This window comes from Perca flavescens, chromosome 11, assembly GCF_004354835.1.
Source record: "Perca flavescens isolate YP-PL-M2 chromosome 11, PFLA_1.0, whole genome shotgun sequence".
Taxonomy (NCBI): domain Eukaryota; kingdom Metazoa; phylum Chordata; class Actinopteri; order Perciformes; family Percidae; genus Perca; species Perca flavescens.
In genome coordinates, this window is record NC_041341.1 from 10,189,120 (window position 1) to 10,209,705 (window position 20,586).

Here is a 20,586-nt window from a genome sequence, read left to right on the forward strand (position 1 = left end):
GTCCCCTGTTGATGACAATTGAAATTGAATCCATATTCAGTATAAAAGCTCCATGGTTCAATACAGCTCCATCTCATCATCAACATTGAGATTTTTTTTTATAAAGAAATGAGCCAAACACAGTTTTACTCATAGTACACATCTTTATGAAAAAAAGCATTTAACAATATACAAAGGCTGGTTATTTCTTTAACATATATTATGATATTCATAACTAATTGACTAAATATACGTGGATTACAAGAAACTGAATAGTTGTGTTTTTTATTTGTTTTTTTTTAAACGAATAACAGAAATATTGCAAGGCACAAGTTAGCATAAAAACATCAACACCGCTGTGAATAAAACATTTGGCTCCAGGTTTTTTTTTTTTTTTCTCATAGTGGCTACAGTCATGACGTGTCTGTATCAAAGTTCAATATCAAACATTGGCTGTCCTTAAAGCCTCCACAGTCGGCTTCACGCGGAGATCCTCTACGGCCAAGAGTCCATGACAGCTTTTTTTTTTTTTAACACAATAAAGAACAATGAGCGAAAAAAGACACAGGAAAAGAAGCCGTGTTAATCTGTGCCGTAACTTTAGGCATTGTACTAAAAAGCTATTTCCAAAAACATACACAATAGATTGATAGGGAGAGGTAAAATACTGAGTGATTTCCCACAGTGCAGCAAGAATACGGTGAAGCTGCCATGTAAAAGCTGTTTACGCTCAGGCTAATCCAAACCAATAATGCAGTTTTTTTTTTTTGTGTTTTTTTCGTAGTGTGGATAAAACAAACCTTTAGTGAAAAGCAGATAAAAAAAAAGAAAAAGAGCCAACATGAAGAGCACAAACAGGAAACAGACAAAGCAAAGTAAATATGATCTGAATGCATTGTTAGACCAGTTTAAATCTCCACATTCTTGGTACTAAATACTTGCTTGCTTGTCAACGAAAGAACTCTTACCATCTCTATGGAGATAGGTTGAGTTAAGCGTGTTTCCCTTGTTTCTATTGTTAAGGACGTTTGTGTAATGGAAAATAGACTTTAAGAAAAGTCCTCAGAGCCTTTAAGCGCACTTAAGGATACAAATTTCAATTTACAGTAAGGATACTGTATCTCCTATGGACATGGCTTCACTCAAATTAGTGCAGCTCTTAAGGATTGCCTTAAAAAAAAAACAAGCGCTACAAGCGTAAAATATTATTTTAAGATGCTTTATACAAGAAGGCACGGATATATTTATATGAAGATACTTTTAAGCTGCCGATTCAGCATGAAGGCACACGAAAATGTAAATGACCATGCTGTATGCGATCATATAAATGACTGTTTGGTTAAGGCAATATATATTTTAGGGTGTTTCTATTTTGTATAACAAAATATAGGAGAATTGAACAGAAGTCTATATGGGTGAGGACAGAGTTGAAGGTAGGGAGGATCACCTGTGTCCAAATTTAGGGACTGCATCCTTTCAAGTTTGTATTTGTTTTTGTTTAAGAACATGGGAGAACAGGGCTGACTCTTTTCAAAAGCTTGAAGAAGTCTATCAACCATTTGTTTAAAAGTGGATTCAGCCAATCACTTGTAAAGTCAGTTGATTACATGTTGTATTTATCAAGTCTGTTCATTGTGTTGGTAGAAGATTAGTAAAAGACATTACATGAAGTGCACATCTCTGAAAGATGTGAATAAATGTAAGAAGAATCCACAAGTTGTAGCAATATATTATCTTAAACTGATACTGTACATTGCTTAATAGTTGTCCATCACATGTTCACTTAATTAACACTGGGTTTCATCATTTTGTTATCCGTCTTAGGGCAGGTTTGCGGTAATAGATGTGAATGTTTTTAACTTAAAAGTTGATAAAATGCACCTAAATGCACCATTAGTATTGTTAAATGTCTCATCTAGAGGGGGGGGGGCGTGTCCAGTGTGGACCCACTGCATCATTCTGAGGAGTTGGCCCTTTTGTCAGTGTGGTTGAGCATTTTTGAGAAAGAATAAGCTTTCCCTAAAAGTACATCCGTTTTTTGGTTTGACATAAAATATTGGGAGATCATTTAGGCTTCTACTGTAACTTTTTTTTTTTTTTTACACTCTTTGACTGTAACTCATGCTAGTTAATTGACTTTCTTTCTTGAAATCACTGAGCATTTTGTTTTGACGAGTGAGTGCATAATTACAGTTTGGGGGAATGTGGCGTGGTACGATTGACGAGCTTGAAGTGATTTTTGATGGAGTGATTTCTGAAAGCTCAGTGGCACACTTGCAGTTTACTTTTAGTTCCATTGCTTTTTTTTTTCGACATGAGTAAGGTGCATCTAAAAAACAACAACACAAGTACAGGTCTTAATTAGCAGCGGTGCATTCACATTAACTCAACTGCAGCTATTTTTCTAGTTTTAAAAATGTCACTGAAATAGAAATAACGTGACAAACCAAAATGTTTGCATCCCTGACAGAAGTTTGCAAAAAAATTTTCCTGATTTCTATTCCTATATATATATATATATATATATATATATATATATTTATTATGTTTACTGTTGGGATTTGAGATATCTCTGCATCTCCAACCGGAAAGCATTCTCCATAAAAATGTGTTTACGCTGCACACGTGGATTACATGCTGAGGCATAATCTGTACATAGGAGACTTTTGTGAGCCAAAGCCAACCTTTTGGTGAAACAAATACGAGTACAACTACAGCGTGTATTTATACACTTTACATCAACCACATTTAAGGGGTCCATTTAAAATATACAGATTTATTTATCTGTAATAATATTAATTTCTTGGTACAGCTGTGCTTTCAGCTTTCAACTTCTCTTAGAAGTAGTCTCCACTTTGTAAGCATCACAGTTTATAATGATTATATATATATATATATATATATATATATATAAAAAACAACTGCATGTTCGGGTTTTTTTCATTTTCAGGTATTTCTACTTGGGAGATAAATACATGTATGTCCCTGGCTGAAAACAAGGACGTGACTAAAACCTGCTTTCCCTTATAACAACCTATTTCTTTGGCTATTTGGATTTACTTGACCAATCCTCCTAGCTGGCTTAAGTTCCATCCTGGTAAATGCACTTGTGGCTTCATACTTCATTATTACTATAGTGTATCTTCACTAAAAACTGACAAAGCAACAGATTCTCAAACATTACAGACTGGACAAAGTAGAAATGATACAGAGTGATATAAAACATAGGACATGAGAGTCTGTGGATAAGCACTGATACAGTCAAACTATACTAAGTTTTGGCCTCCTGGATGTGGCTCCACTTTGTCGGCTACACAGTGGCGACATCGAGAGCAGGAGCGTCAAAAATCCCGTTGCTTTCAGCGGAGACTCTTTCCCCCTGCTGAATAGAGCAAAGAGGACACGTTGTTAACGGAAAATGCAGTTAAGAGTTTTTGTTTGTTGTTTTTGTTTTTTGCCTAATTGAAAATTATATAGTTCTATTTTATAGTGATCCATTATCTGTTCAAAAAATGTTCTATGTTCTGTGCAAAATGTTCCATTAAAGAAAAGATAGAAAATACATATTTGTGTGTGCTCTAAAGTGGTTAGAAAAAAATGAAATCGGAATTGGCTAGAATCGGTATTGGAATCGGCCTAGAAAGTTGTAATCGGTGCAATCTCTAAAAAAGAATCATTAGTTGAGGCCCTACATTTAAATATGGTCTGAAAATAATTATTCCTAATGAAGTATCTTGGGTGAAATGATGGGTTTTAGGGCTGCCACCTCTTAGTCGATTAGTCGACTAATCGGTCGTTTTGGACTTAGTCGACTAAGATTTCTTTAGTCGATTAGTCATTTTTTATGCTTATTCATGCTTAATTACTTATGTCCAAGAAACTTCTGAGCACATTTATGGTAAACACCAGATTTAAAGTGGTGCTTTTGCAGGATTAATTGTGGAGAAACTCAGTTTTACAGATGGTTAATTAACTACATTTATATTGTGCTTTTCTAGTCTTAACCACCTCTCAAAGCGTACAGCTCTGTCAATTAAATCAACTAATTGATTAGTCGACAAAATTGTATAAGTGTTAGTCGACCAAGAATTTCTTTAGTCGAGGACAGCCCTAATGGGTTTACCTATGTGTGTCTTTGGTATTCCAGGTAGTGCTGAATGTTGAGTGTGTGCTCTGTAGCGGGCATGTTGGCCGGAGCGGTGAGAGGGCTGATGTTGACGTTCTCCTGGTTGATGGCTGACGTGCCCACCACGGGCTCACTGTGGCTCCACTGGAAGAAGCAGGAACCTTGAGGAGGACTGCGATCCAGAGACGCGTCAGCCCCCCTCAGGGGGCCTGGAGGCCCGGACAGAGCCAGGACGTTGCCTCCTGCTGGCCCGGAGGAAAAGTGCTGGTCGAACATGCAGCTGCTGTGAGTGGCCGCCTGGCCGCACGTCAGCCCTCCGTGCTGCTGAGTGGCGTTCAGCCCGCTGGCGTCCCTTGGCCAAAGGCCCGCGGCGTGTGGGAACGTCTGGCTTTCTGGCGTTAGGCTGTGGCACGCTGGCATCAGCTTGTGTCCGTTCTGCACGATGCCAGTGTGGGGCAGATTCTGCCTGTGGATCTGCGGCCACTGCTGAACCTGGTGGTTGTGCGTTTCAAAAGAGGGGCTTCCTTGCAGACATGTTGTGGCAAAGGGAATGGGAATATTCGGCGTGCTGGCGGAATTAAAGTCACTGCACGGAATCAGGGCTGGCAACATGTCTATTATGCCGGGCGCTACGGTGTTTGGTTGTGGAACGGAGCTCGGCAGCAGCGGTCCATTCGCTGCTACGGCGGGAGCGTGCGCGTTGTTTTGAAGACACTGCAGAAGCCGGTTGGACTGCGTCTGTGCTGAGGTCCCCTGAGGGCGTGGTCCCGTGTGGCTGATAGACGCCCGCCCACAGGATTGAAAGGGGCCCGAGGCGTCAGGGACGGTGAGCTCTGGAAGCTCTATGGACGGGCTGAAAATGTCCTGGAGCTGCAGCTGCTGAAGAGGGGGCAGGTTGGGGTCAACCGGAGCGATCAGGGGACCGTGGTGGGAGAGTTTCTGGGTGCTGCTGAATATCTGCGTGGGCTCCACTAAGCCACGCCCCGCGATCGCTGGGCCGGTCATTGCGTCCTGCTGGCGGGCATAGAGACCATTCATTGGAGAGTAAGCGCGATCGGGGCTCGGGGTCTGGAACAGCTGCGGGTCACCGAGTCCAGTGGCTGAGAGCCGGGCAGCCTGAGCGGCGGGGTCCTGCTGATTGTTGTGGACCGCTGTGAGGCAGCCGGGGGGGCCGCCTTTTAGACAATCGTCTCCCTTCTCCTTGAACAAAACCGTGTCGATGTAATCAAATATGTCATTGGTGAGGATGCTGTCCAGCTCAGACCGGACGTTGCTCGGCTGATCTTGGTCCTGACTTAATCTCTTGAGGGCATTATTCCACTCCATCAGCTCTGCGTCACCGACCTCCAGGTTCTCCGACGCTGCGCAGAAGTCCCCGCTTTGAGCCATTTGTTCCAGGTTGTCGATCATAGCCATCACCGACTGCTTGGCTTCCTCTTTCACGACGACGGGCTCGCTGGTTGTGGCCGTGGGGCCGTCATCCTGCCACGAGTCACTGGCGATGCTGACCAGCGCCTGGCTGTCCATGAACACCTGGTCCACGGGTAGAGGGGTGTCCACCGTCCGCGGCATGTACGCCGTTTCATCCTGACTCAGGAAGCAGTCCAGCAAAGAGCGGGGGGCCACGTCCTCCTTCACTTTGTTTTCGTCGCTGAACATTTTGTTGAACTGAAACTGGTCAACGTCCACGGTGGTGTCGTTGTTGTAGAGGATGCCCTCTCCTGCGGTGAAGCTGAAGGGAAGCTGCAGCCTCCTCTGATGCAGATAGTCCTCGCCCTCAGCGTTGCTGAAACCGACCAGAATAGAACGAGTTACATTGCTGACAGTAGGGCTGCACGATGTATCAACTGGCGCAATAAACACGCATCGCGAAAGGGCTGCGACATATCGCGAAAGACACACATTTTTCGTATTAGTTGACAGAAAACATCAGTAGAAAACTTTAAAATGTAACTGCCATTCTTTTTTCAGTGGTGCCTTTTATAGCTCAATTGTCAACGGAGTACTAGAGGTGTGAAGAGGGCGAGATTAAAACTTTACGATATTTCTCATCGAGGTTAAAAGAATTACGTCGGTGCCACTGGGGATCTATTCACGTTAAATCAAATGGTGCCAAATTTCGGTACGTCAGAGCGCGAGCTTCTCTGTCCTCTCTGCGTCTTTCACAGAGGGTGGGGCTCAGCTCCGACACACACACACACACGCGCGCACATATACACACAGTGCGCGGCACTATCTTTGTGGGGACCCGTCACTGACATAATGCATTCCCTAGCCCCTTACCCTAACCTTAACCATCACAACTAAATGCCTAACCTTAACCCTTACTCTAACCATAACCTAATTCTAACCCTTATCCTAGATCCAAGTCTTAACCCTCAAACAGCCCTTTAAAGTTGTTGTCTGGACCACACACACACACACACACACACACACACACACACACACACACACACACACACACACACACACACACACACACACACACACACACACACACGGAGGGAAAGTCACACTGCCTCTGCAGTTTCTTAAAGTCACAGTGAGACACGGCAATGTAAAGCGTACGCAAGTGGGTTACACTTTTTAAAACTTCAGGCAGACAGTGTTTGCTGCCATATGACATAATAGCGAGATCACTGTGCAGTTTGTTTAAGTTCCGAGACAGACAGGTGTTCTGTATTGCCCTGGTGACAGTCTGACAGGCTGAGGTTGTAGGGCAAGGCAGCTTTATTTCTATAGCACCTTTCAGGAACAAGGCCATTTAAAGTTAACCTGACTCCGCCAGATGGATTGCTTCACATTTGCTCGGCATATCCATCTGGGAACTTTCCGTTGGAGAACTTTTGGGAAGGGGTGAAAATACTGGTTAGCTGATTGGATGAACCATCTGTCTATCAGCTATGTTGGTGATAGACGGGCCAAATCAACCAATCAGATCCACGAAGCGTATGAAAATACTACCACAAGCCCGCCCCTGCTGCTGCAGCTCGTTAGCTCAGCAAGCAAGCAACATGTCGGTAAAGGAGATTTGCCGTTTGTGTAACGAGAATTTAGGAATAAAAGACACCATTTCAGGTTCCCGGACCGCTGTCTGAAAATACTGGTTAGCTGATTGGATAAACCATCTGTCTATCACCACCTAACCCATCTCAAAACCAACTGGGCGACATGGAGAAAATCAGACACCATTATATTTTTTATCAAATACATCGATATCGATATTGTAGGGTTGACTATTGGGTTGTGATTTAAGATAAATATTCAATAATGTGGTAAACAGTTGAAAGTGAAATTATGGAGAAAAAAAAAAATAAAAGATCGCCAGCTATGTACGGACTATGTTCACCTGCATGCACAGAAATAGTGTGATGTTAAAACAAACCTGCAATTTTTCAAATGATAGTCCCTCAAAATGACAGATTTTGTGAGAAAACTGAGTTAGTATGTGCTTGTTATTTCACGATATCTCGATGTATGATTTCATTACGATATGATTCCACTGAAGGACGATAAATTATCATATTGAATTATTGCCCAGCCCTGATTTCCTCATTTAAGTTTTCTTCAAAATAGTGGTAAAATCTCGTACCGCCTCGTTCTCGTGAGCCCAAACTCGTCTCGTGAGCTGGATGTCTCGTCACACCCCTATGGAGTACACTTTAACATCTGTCTGTCTGGATATTACTTGTTTATCGCAAGTAATATCCTTATCGCGATATTCAACGTTATCACATATTGCATATATCGTGCAGCCCTAACTGATGCCAAGATCAGTCTTCAATCCCGTTGAGGAGGAGTTTATTTTTGCCCGTGCCATCCAATTTTTTTTTTTTTTATAATTTCAGCAACCAAGAGAGCCAGTGCCAGTGAAGTTTTTAAATGATCAAACACTCACGATAAAGCTCTCTGATATGCGATGATGAATTCAGGTCTTCCTCCTTTGTAGATCAGCTTGGCGTTGGACTTCACCCACACCCAGCCACGCGACTTACTCAGGAGCCTGAAAACAGTCAGACCGCTCTCTCCAGTTTTCATCACTGGGATGCAAAGACAAAAACAGCGAGATGGTTGTCAGCAAAGTGGCAGAACACGGCTGTTGTAACTATTCTTAAAAAGGTCAGCTAGGCATGTTCTGTTTTGCCCTTTATGGTTTATTTATCGTATACTGTGATGTGCTCTTCTTAAAGCTTTACCATAGGTGGAACTAAAGTGTGTTTAAAAAAAATATATATATATATAACAGCAAGGTCAATCTGGGAAGTAGCTGATGACGCAGAGTACTTCAGATTTTCTGCACGCAGACTTTAATGAATAAAATTGAACTCAGAATGTTGACACATCTCCACCACAAGCAGAAAAACTGCAGATTCCATTTGGGCCTGCTGATGAGATACTCTGGATTCAAATGTGATCTCAGTTTTAGTCAGATATCTAAAAAAAAAAAAAAACCAGGAACTTGTTATCTTTTTAAAGTAATTACTGCTACAATCTTTACACTAGAAACTAGCATTTAAGCAAGCTGTATATAGACTGTGTATTAATGGACAGCGCATGTGTGACGTCACCCATTGGTTTGTAGAGATGTGCTATCCAGCCATCCTCGTTGCGGATGTGACGATTTTAGACGAGAGGGAGGAGTGAGGGAGGAGCCCTTACACCTTACGTTACGTTACACACTTTCACTGGCAATCACATCATAGCCACTGATTTTAAAATCAACAAAACCATAATTCCAAAAATAAACGTCATTCTGTGTTGCAGAAGACTTAAAACTAGCGATTGAGATTATTAACTCATTATGAAAATGTTTACTGAGGTAATAAATCAAGTAAGAAGTGGGTCACTTTCTCATAGACTTCAACACAAACCGACCTCCTTTTGCAACCGCATGTGTCGCCCCCTGATGGAATTCAGATAGAATGCAGGTTTAAGGCACTTCCGCAAATGCAGCACTTTGCTGAACCGGATGCATTGTCCATTAATATTAATATAAATAAAACAACATGGCAAAAAAAAAAGAAAAAAAAAAGAAGTGCCGCTATGATTCTCATCATATTTTCTTCAAAACAGAAGTCCTAAACAAATATTTTTTCCTTTCTAGTGAGAAACACTTGTTGAAGTACACTCAGCTGCCTCTTGTTTGATTACCTCTTGCATGAAACAAACAATGTCAATGTGTTGTTGCATCTCCATCAAATACCAAATAGCACACATATTTCATGTAAAACGTACTGCGCAAGTGGCTGTCGGCACAGTACATCATGTCAGCTGCGTGGATGAATTGGTAGCCGGAGCCTTTCGTACACAGTTCAGCCTCTGAATAGCCCAGGATAATCTTTCCCCTGGAGGGAGACAAAAGGAAAAAAACAAAAAAAAAACGTTTGTTAAGCTGGAATGACCTGCAGTTAACGAGCAACAGTTGAAAACATTGGAAGATGTCGTTTTAAGACAGTGCCTGCTATCAACGGCCATGGGTGTGAAGTCCAGCTGGTGCTTGGTTTGATACAGGAGCATTTTAGCTCGGATCTCCACAATGGTTGGAGCCTGGACGGGCATAGCAATGGCGAAGAGTGCCAGCTGAGATTTGTTACAGTCCCCGTTCAAAACCCTCTGGCCCTGGAGGTACTTCAGTCGCCCCTGGAACTTCAGAGCCTGGTTTGGGTAAAAAAAAATAACATGATTAACTCAGGGGGCTTAGCACAGAAAGCGGTTAACAAAACAAAAAGGGTTCTTGTGTTTGTTTCCTGAATATTTCAAAAGAACCGCATTATAACCCTTATTTTCCACCGGGCGCATCTGCGCTGCGGGCTGGATGCGCCGCGGCTCCCATGAGCAATCACGGCCTTCCAAGTGAGAAAAGTAGAAAAGGTGTGGCATTCAGTTACAGTTAGTGCTTGGAGTGGTAGATACCAGCTTAATAAACACAAGATAGTTCTGTAAAGTACTTGGAGATAGAGATGGCCCGATAGCATTTTTTGCTTCCCGATACCGATACCTGAACTTGCGTATCGGCCGATTCCGAGTACCGATCCGATACCAGTGTGTCATATCTCATTTTACACACAGTTTAACAACACAAGTAAAAGCTGAGTGAACATTACTAGCTACATTTTTCATGTTGGTTTTGAGCGGTACGCACCCCCACTAACCTGGAAAACGGTTTTAAAACAGTAACGTTAATACAGCGTGTCGGAGGAATACAGCGTTCTCCTACAACGGGAGTCCGAGGAGGAGGGACCGTCACCGCAGCGTTAGCTAACGTTAGCTCACACTAGGGGGAGAGAGAGCTCACCCTTGGGGGAGAGAGAACTCACCCTAGGGGGAGAGAGAGCTCACCCTAGGGCGAGAGAGAGCTCACCCTAGGGGGAGAGAGAGCGGATGACAGTTCGCTTGAGTTCAGTAGAGCAGACTGCTCTACGACTTTATCACTTTTCATAAACAGCCGAAGGAACGGTGGTGCGTAGTGTACATAGCGGAAACCCTGTTGTGCGTCTGCCCTATTTCTGATACCGTGGCGCTGGAAATTTTACCGTGGCGCACCGCCACTATGCTATCAACATAGAGGAAACGCTGAACTGTATTCTACTATCCCTGTATGGATGTGATATGATTTCTATCTTTGTTGTTGGTCTGGCTCAGGTTAAACTCTTTGTAAAACATGAACAAACACAAACAATGAATGCCACAGAACTTTTCTTTTATTCTCTCTTTTTTAAAAAGAACATAAATAAACTACTTTAATGTAAATTTTCTTCAGGGCTTTATTACGCGGTATCGGATCGGTGCATAAACTCCAGTACTTCCAGATACCGATACCAGCGTTTTAGGCAGTACTGATATCGGTATCGGCTCCGATACTGCCTTAAAACGAGATAACATCTCTACTTGTAGAGACAATAAAATCTGCGAGTCGGGCAGACAAGACGCTCCGCTTCTGAGACGCTCCCGGTGGGGTATGGCGCGTGGCGGAGGCCGGAACAAAACCGGAATGAAGCACAGACACGCCCGGTGGAAAATCTGGGTAAAATTAGGTTTTTTTTTCAATTCAAGTAATTAAGTCACATTACACCCAATTTTACCAAATGTGTGACAGTAACTCCAAATATTGTACGAACCAGAAAGCCAGAGGAGTTGTCCAGGAGGCAGCGGAAGCGGCACACAAAGCTCCTCTCCAGGAAGGACGAGTTCTCTGGGGGAAGCTGCTCAGGACTGTACAACACTGTACTACCACAACTCTTCAACACTGAGGACACAGGTAGAAAATCAAACATTACACGGCAGAAGGGCTGGGTACCGAATTCAATACTCTTTAGGCACCGGCCGAAATGCCTCTATAGCACGTGTCAAACTCAAGGACCGCGGCCAAATCCGGCCCCTTGTAGATTTAGATCCGGCCCGTATATCAATTTGGGTTCACAATAAATTTTGGCTTGCCTAGTTGCGTGCTAAACCAAAAACACAGGAAAGTGGGTTTTTTTAAATGCAATTACGTGTCATTCAAAGCAGAATTTGGCAGATTTGCCGACTCTGAGACTCAGAAATTCCCCCAGAAGCAGCAGAAAGTTTTCATATTCAAGCTGTGAAAGAGGTTGTTGTTAAAAAAAAAAAAAAAAAAAATCATCGTTTTGCTTGATTTGCTAAATTCTATGATGGCTAAGGAACTCTTTTGATGACTTTTGTAGGGCTTCATGTTAACAAAAATGCGACAAAAATGTCAGAAAAAGCAACAAATTTACAAAAAGGTGACAAATGTCGGAGAAAGTCACAAAAAAAGCCTTTACATGTCTGGCCCTTAGTGTGATTCTCTTTTTCCAGTGTGGCCCTAAGTGAAAATGAGTTTGACACGCCTGCTCTATAGTATCGAGTATCAAAAAATGCCTTATCATTCAATACCAAATTTCTATACTTAAGGAGTAAACCTTAACAAGCACGCAGCATGCTTCTAACAAGATCTAATAATGTCTGTGATTGGCTGTCGTGATTGGCTGACATTGAAGGAGCTGTAAAATAAAAAAAGATTTGTGCCGTAATGTGTAATGAGGTCATTTCTTATGGTTTTATAAAATTAGTATCGGAAAAAAAAAGTATTGTTTAGGAACCGGTATCAAAGTCACGGTAGTGGTATCGGTGTTGAATATTTTTTAACAATACCCAGGCCTGCTGTAAACGTCAGAACCATATACCTGATCCACTGATTTATGTTAATGTCGTGTCTTGTTCACACACAGGTGTGGAGACTGAGCTTATGTGAAAACCTGAATAAAAAGCATTATTTTTTTACATTCACAGTTCTTACCATCTACATCCGTGCCAACAGATGGGGAGTTTAGAGCAAAGTGAAGCTGCTGTCTGAACACGGCCCGGTCATCAGTGTGGATGAGCTCAAACACACTCTGATGAACCACGTCCGACTGTCGGCAGAGGAGAGAACACAACCACTCGTCAGCAAGTCAAGTCATTTAGACGCGAGGTCAGGGTCCAGCTCCTATCAAAGGGTTTGTGGTCAAACAGCAGTAGGGTTGCAAAATTCAAGGTGGAAACCTTCCATGGGTATTAATGGGAAATAACAGCAATAAAATGGACCTATATTTTCCATGTCATATGCAGATAGAAACAAACCTTTTTTTAGACTGACCTAATTGTAAACCCTTCTAATAGAAATGAAAAAAATGTCCGTGATTTGGATATTGCACTAGTCCATATTGTGATATCGATAAAATTGCGATTAATTGTGCAGCCCTAATATTAGTTTGAGTTGAACCTTATTAAATGAGTTGACTCATTTAACATTGTATTGAACTTTCAGTGAACAACAACAAGAAAACATTTGCTATTTAATATCCCCCTGCAAAAAAAAAGACTTCCTAACTTCTCCATGGCCTCCCTTTTTGTCAGACTCCGAGGCCTCTTCCTCACTATCCAAGCTGAACTGCTGTTTAATGAGATGCTGGCAAATTATATGTACATGTGACAGCAGAGTGTGCTGCTGAATGCAGTGCATGATTACAATTCAGTTAAATGGGTGTACTTTTACCCAAAACATGCCAAGATAAGACTGAATTGCTTTTTACCCGTCCAAATGAGTTCACTATTAAAAATATGTTTTTTATATTAAGAATTTGCAAAAACTTCCTGAGTTTAACTTCCACAGGGTTTTACAACAGGAGCAATGTATTTAGCCATTTTTTGCTAAACCCTTAGTGTTCAGAGAGCATATTGACCATATAAAATGACAGCTCAAGAGTGGATGGGTATAGTAAGTTTCTTTGGAAAATGTGTGACTGACGGGACAAAGAATTGAATAAATTAGAAAAATATGACGAATACATACTCCTCCATATAGGCCACAAGGGGTCACTGAATGGTTTGATGAATAATTTTTCATCCAACCAACCTAAACATTGATGGGAGATTTTGAGACCCAAGTGTTAGACAGCCCTCTCCACCCCCACTTCAATTTCTCTCACCTCTCTTTGTGGCTGTGACATGAATTCAAATGAGGAAAAATAACTTTGAACCACAATCTTTCAAGTCTAAAGGAGGACTAATTGACCCTAAACAAATACTGTATCTAATACTAGTTAGCCAGCATCTCACCTGATGAAAGCCCAGGTAGTCCTTGATGGTGGAAGAGACATAGAACACCGATCCTTCTGATGTGACCACCATCGCAAACCCGTTCAAAGCCTGCACAGGGAACAGACAGTCAGTCATCACTCAGAGCTTACATAAACATTTAAATGGCATGTACATGCCAGGTATGTAAGTGACACACACACACACACAGACCAAGGCGGCATGCACATATGAATATCAGACATACATGGCAACTGTAACGGGCACAAAATCACTCATAGGACAAGCAGATACACGTGCCAAAGGGTGCAAACACATTGTAAAATAAGTATCATCATTTAACGAGAAGCTGGGTTTTTACTATCGTTTCATTATAATTACAATTGCTAAAGGGAATAGTTTGGTACGAAAGGTCGTTGATTTTGAAAATGACGCCACTAATCAAAAAGAGGAAAGTCTAATCCATCGATACATATATTGTTATTGTGCATTGTTCATATCCATGTAACTTTTCACAATACTAGCAGTGAATGAAGGTGCTGGTGTCTCACAGAGCAGTGGCTGGTAAAAGGTTTTTATCTGGAATTGTATCATTAAGTTAGTAGTGTTTGGTGTTAGCAGGGGAGCAGTTCAGCAAGTTTCCAGCAATGAGGGTCCTTAAAATAGCAAAGACAGCTCAGAATATGCTTCCGCTGTCTAGAAGTCCCCTCAGAAAAATCTGAAACTACAGTTCTGACTTGCAATTAGCATTTTACATGTCAACTGTCACCAGTTTCTAGTTTGGGGTGTTGGAATGAATCATTGCATCGCGATGCAGACCTGGACGATTCTGCATCGACGCAGTAAGATAACATAGATTTTGTCAACAAACATACACACTGCATGCACACACACACACACACACACACACACACACACACACACACACACACACACACACACACACACACACACACACACACAAAGTCTATCTGTTGCATCACTCTGCATGGACATGCTCATGTTGGAGAGACTGCCACTAGCCAACTAAATTGCACACTGCCCCGTTGTAGAACACATCATAATATGTGCAGTAAGGGTAAGCCGCCTTATCAACATGACATCCTGGTAAAAGAAAAAGCAAACTATAGTCGATTATTGCTGAATGATTACTTGTTGTTTTTCCGGTCGCTGGTTGTTGTTTTTTTTTCGCCTTTTGTCTGATGTCTGCTGTGTTCAGACTTCTATACTTTCAGTAAGTGTCCTTTTTTTAACCCTTGTGTTGTCTTCCTGTCGACCATGCAACTTTTTGTTTTTTTCTGGATCAAAATTTAAAATGAGAATTTTTTTTTTCCAACGTTTTGGTTGTCTTTTTCAACACTTTTGTTGCTTTTCCCTCGATGTTTATGTCACTTTCTTCAAAGTTTTTGTCACTTTTATCAAAGTTATTTTTTTTGCCACTTTTCCGGATGTTTCTGTTGATGTTTTTCTGCACTTGTTGGCATTTTTGTGCCTCCCCCAAACATTTGTCACTTTTTTCAACGTTCTTTTATGAAAAAAAAAACTTTTCTTAAATGCTATAAAACTAAAAATTCAATGAAAGTAGTGAACTGATCATTTATTTTACTTGTGAAGAGCGTTGTATGAAACCATCCACGTTAAATACAATAAATACAGATTGAAGGGATGGTTCTTGTCTTTTGAGTGTGGTTGTGTGAGTTACTTCTCCACAGTCTTAGTATTATGGTAGTAGGGAACAAACATGGAAGCTAAGCAATGTACTGCTGTGGACGGGGGCAGCAAATAAACACATTTTAAAACACCTACAGAATTCAATATCAGTTTAAGTTTACGCTATACGTGCAACAGTTCCCTGTTAGTGAAAATATTCTAAATATAGCGTACACGTAGACTGATACAGATTTTTTTTTAGGTGTCTAAAATACATTTAGCCGCTGCTCCCGTCCACAGCAGGACATCACTTTAGCTCATGTGCCAGTACTTTTGTCTGCCTTTCCAAACTGGGGGCAACCCCACTTCAAAAGATCCAAATTATCCCTTTAAATCCCATTCTGTCTAAATAAAAAAAACTAATATAAATCGCTATGTAATGTTATGCTACTCTTTTAACTACTGTCTATTTTGCTTTGCAGAGAACACACTCAATTCACAATAACACCAAACAGCTGCTGATTCTCAAAGGGCCTTTGTATTACACAATCATTGCCTGCTGTGATCCCTTTGCAGAATAAAGTGTGAAAATCTAGCTGACAGGTGAGCATGAAATCAAACAGTGACAAAGCACTGGTTTTGTTCAGAGCCACAGAGCGTGGCCACGCTTTGGCAAGAGTCACCAAGGCAAGCAGCCTCACCTGTCAAAACTTCCCCCGACATGGATAGACCTGGATTAGGTCTACACAGCACGACGAGCGCACAAATAAACAAAGTCTTTACTGGGCATTAATGCACCTGCTAGCCTCAGGCAATTCAGTTATCAATCGGCCGTGAGACTTTTTCTTCCACGTACAGCAGTAACATTGAAACTGTATGAAGGTGTATTTAGACTATTTTTAATTTGAGTCGGTGCTCTTTTCCTTGTTGTGATCTTTGTGCGAGCTGTTTAGAGTTGCCTTTAGACTGAAAGTTGTGGTCGATCTGAGAAGGTAACTGCACGTCTCCTGACGTGCTCCTCCTGACCCCAGTTGAAATTGGTTAGCTTTGAAGAATAGGTGTTTCTTTCAGGGATGGGGGATTTCTCTATTGCTTTTTACATTTAAATGGCACTCAAGTCTACGCAACGACTACAGGACAAGTCCAAGAGAAAAAGAAAAGCATGTTGGAGAAGTTACTTTTATGCAAAACTTACTTTTGTACTTTATTTCATTTAATATCATATTATTAATTAATTGTATTAATATTACACCGCATCAGATAAAATTGTGCAAAATAACAAAATTGTATCTAATGCAATTATGTGTGGTATTGTGCTTTGTAAGTGTGGAGAAACAGTTGCACACTGAAGTTAACAGTGACAATTAGTGACAGCAGCATTATATAAATGGATCAAATATGCATTTACAACAACCAGTCACACACTGTTCCCCTGTATGAAAGGATTTTAAGTAGCTTCATCTGAATAGCTGGACTCGTGGGATTGGCACTCTGTGGTTTTGGTTGACACTTGTTACAAGGGTGTAATACCAAACCTGCTACCTAGGATCAGTGTTAAAGAATCTTGTTTTCATCTGCATCTAAAAGTTACACTATTTGCCGCTTGCTGTAAAAAAAAAAAAAAAAAAAAAAGTAGCAATCATTATGATAAAAAAAAAAGATCCACCCGATGTCCCTCATCTTCCGCTTTCTTTGCGTTGGCACACTCGGGTGGATTTCTGAGTACTATGGTTAACTGCTCCTCAGATCTCTGCAGGGGAAATCCAGACAGCTAGCTAGACTATCTGTCCAATCTGAGCTTTGGAACAAGCACATTCCACCAAAACAAGTTCCCTCCCAAGGCTATTTTGCAGATGCGCCGTTATTGCGTCTGGCCGCCCAAGACGATTTTGATTGGTTTAAAGAAATGCCAATAAATCAGAGCACCTTTTTCTCCCATTACTGGAATGCGGTGTGGACTAGCCAGACCCTCCTCCGCAGCGCTGTGGAGGAAGGTCTGGCAATGCGAGACTATTGCAAATGTGACCATTTAAGGTCCATTTACAAGTGGCGTCTGAATGGGTGCTTTCCCCCTCAGAGGTTAACTTGTCTTACCTGGAGCAGTAGGTCCCCCTCAGAGGTTAACTTGTCTTACCTGGAGCAGTAGGTCCCCCTCAGAGGTTAACTTGTCTTACCTGGAGCAGTAGGTCCCCCTCAGAGGTTAACTTGTCTTACCTGGAGCAGTAGGTCCCCCTCAGAGGTTAACTTGTCTTACCTGGAGACGTAGGTCCCCCTCAGAGGTTAACTTGTCTTACCTGGAGCAGTAGGTCCCCCTCAGAGGTTAACTTGTCTTACCTGGAGCAGTAGGTCCCCCTCAGAGGTTAACTTGTCTTACCTGGAGCAGTAGGTCCCCCTCAGAGAAGCCTGCGGTGTCCACGTTGTTCCCATTCTGCCCGTTCACTCCAGAGAACATCTGACCACTGCTGCTGTTCTTCATCGTTGCTGCACAGAGGGTGAGAAAACAGAGGGGAGGGGTCAGCAGACATGCGCGGAGTTTGCGGGGGGGGCAAGGGGAGCACTGCCCCCCCTGGTAGCTGAAACGGGTAATTGCATTGTTTCAAAAATGAGTGGAATAATTACTTCTGACATAACCAGATATTTTATAAATACTTTAAAAACACATACAACTAAATGGGGATAGGTAATACATCTGATTTCATATACTGCTTTAGTAAAAATAATATTTTTTCAGGGCTCTGCCTCTCACCTGAGACGCATATGCAGGACGCAAAAAACAATAATTTGTTGCACTAGTCGGGACATCTTACCGTGCCAACGTTACAATAAAGGTTGCCTAAATGCCATGTATATAAATTTGCTGTCAGCTTACTAATTGAATGCGCGTTTTGTGTAGATTTGGACTTTGATACGTTTTATTCACCTCGTTCACCTGTTTGGAGCTGACTGGTGAATGTGACGCTTGTATAGGCCTTGCTAGATACACCGTGACTCTGATTGTGAATCTACTGATCGCTGTGGATGACTTGTTTTCATGTCATTGGATTACGGCAAAATACTGATCTTTTTTCTTAACGTGTCTTAAGGTTTTATGGTGCGATTGCGCTTGGTTTCTGCGTTTGGAGAGGCATCTCAACAGACTGTAGGTCCAACACTGATTGTTCACTGTTAACCTACATGTTAGTTGAATTTAAGTGTCGGGGCATTCTGCCACCGTCTGTCTATTGTGCTCCAACACAGCCGTGCCCACGGGCATCAGTTTGGTTTGAAATGTGTTGGGGACAGAGACGCATTCGGAGGTACATTTCCAGAAGTGCTGGGTACAATGACGCATACGTTTTTTTCTCTTTCGCGCAGGTCAGGTTTTTGTCCGTAAACAATGACCAATGATTACCAAATTTCTCTCTAATATTGCTCCTCATAACCATGGAAAACTGTCAAAAAATAGAACCCAAAGTCCAATTATTATGGACGTTATCTGACATTTAGCGTTTCTGCTTCACATTTTCAGCAGGGCAGCGGAGCAGCCGTTGGTTGACTCCCAACGGTTCTCATGGGCTTTATAAGTCCTAACATGAAAAAGCTTAACATGGTTTAATATACCTAAACAACGATCAATCATCACCACATTTATGGTTAGATTTTTTGACAGTTTTCAGTGGTTATGAGGAGCAATATGAGAGAAATTTGGTAATCATTGTTTAGGTACAAGCTTTTTCCTCGCTTTTTCCTCGCCATAGCCTGTCAAGTTCTTTTGACAGGCATAAGTGTTCATTTCAAGATATGGCCATAATAAATTTGGTGATTGTTGTTGAGGTACATTAAACCACGTTAAGCTTTTTCACGTTAAGCAGAAGAGGCAGCGTTGTGAACAGAGAAGCGTGCAGCCTGCGCAGCAGCAGAGCGCCTGTGTCTGTGCCTGCCCTGTGGGGACAGAGATTGTTGTGGATTTTTTGCATCTGTCGCTCAAGAATTATATGCGTTATGGACTTCTTTTTTTAACTAAATTGAGCTCGAGGTTTTAAATTGTTACAATGTAAATTCAAATCTGCTTAAAAAAATAAACCTATGTTTATTTAGCATGTTTGTTTTGTCCATATGTGATCGTGCTGTGTTCCCCAGGTCTCAGTTGCTACAATTTTTTTTTTTTTTTTTGCCCCCCCTGGCTCGAATTTCAAACTCTGCCTATGTCAGCAGATGTAACATTAACATCTTTCAGAGTTTAAGCTTTTTTGTCATAGCAAAGTTACACATTGTATCCCTCAGCTTAATCGACTTTTTATTAGTCATATTGCAGTTTTTAGTTTTTCTTCTTCCCACCAAGATACATTAACTGCTGAGATCTATGAACACACCAACATCACTGGAACTGAGTCCTTCGTGTTGGAGGCCGATTGTACGCAAATCCATATTTTAACCACATTATCTAAAAGACTACGATAAAAAACAGTACGTCAAAGTTACTACCAGGTATTAGCTGTGCAAAATCTATTCGACACAACGGACTGTTGGGTAAAACATTAAAGATTCCCTTTCACTTGGTAAATAATTGCAATTTAGAAAATATAGTTCAGATGGTCAGTCTTCTTGTCTCGCTGCCCTACTGTACGTCTTTGTAACGATACACCACGTCTTGACCTTTACTTACTTTAACAGGTCTTCCCTAAATGAAGGAAAAGTGCACACGAGCGACAAAATCTGGACATAGGAGAGTCCCGTGCTATTTAGGCTAACTGAATAGCATTAGAATATTCTTTTTTCAAAGTCAGTTTTCTTCCAAAAAAGGCTGTAAAAGGCCAGTTAACAAACCTGCAGCTTAGTCTTTATTATAATAATAAAATTATCTTGAAGGACAATTCCGGCGCAAAATTAACCTAGGGGTTAATAACACATGTGTACCGAGTCGACTGTTCTCTGGGATATGTTTTCATGCTAATCGAATGTGACAAGTTTTAGCGCAAACCACTTATAACGCTCAGAGGTTAACTTGTCTTACGCTTATAACGCTAGTCGTCGGGGTACGGGTAAAGTAAAAAAAATCTCTATTTCTATATCAATAACAAGGCTCAAAATAGCACCACACTTCCACGGTAGCATAATGAGGGTCCCTACATGTAAACCAAAGCATTGAGAACTTTGGAAGTGTACAGACGGTTTATTAAAAAGATAGATTAGAAAGGCGTTACCGTTCATATACAGGCGGGCGCCATCTTGGGAAAGCAGTCACGACCATTCGAACGACGAACGCCGTGCTT

At 41.6% G+C, this 20,586-nt stretch overlaps 1 protein-coding gene across 2 annotated transcripts in view; it reads right to left on the reverse strand.

The window, feature by feature from the left end:
• Positions 1-248: 248 nt before the first annotated feature.
• The window catches only part of LOC114563739 (aryl hydrocarbon receptor), a 48,739-nt gene continuing 28,401 nt past the window's right edge, over positions 249-20,586 (reverse strand). The window contains exons 3-11 of one of the 2 annotated variants that reach the window (XM_028590558.1): positions 17,709-17,815; positions 13,706-13,795; positions 12,405-12,519; positions 11,224-11,351; positions 9,564-9,760; positions 9,341-9,450; positions 8,004-8,145; positions 4,103-5,891; positions 249-3,361 (exon numbers count right to left, since the gene is read on the reverse strand). In XM_028590558.1, coding sequence (XP_028446359.1) covers positions 4,103-5,891; positions 8,004-8,145; positions 9,341-9,450; positions 9,564-9,760; positions 11,224-11,351; positions 12,405-12,519; positions 13,706-13,795; positions 17,709-17,815 — 2,678 coding nt within the window. In that variant the 3' untranslated portion in view covers positions 249-3,361. Of the gene's footprint in view, positions 3,362-4,102; positions 5,892-8,003; positions 8,146-9,340; positions 9,451-9,563; positions 9,761-11,223; positions 11,352-12,404; positions 12,520-13,705; positions 13,796-17,428; positions 17,637-17,708; positions 17,816-20,586 lie in introns of those variants that run through there. The other variant, XM_028590559.1, reaches the window with a different exon arrangement.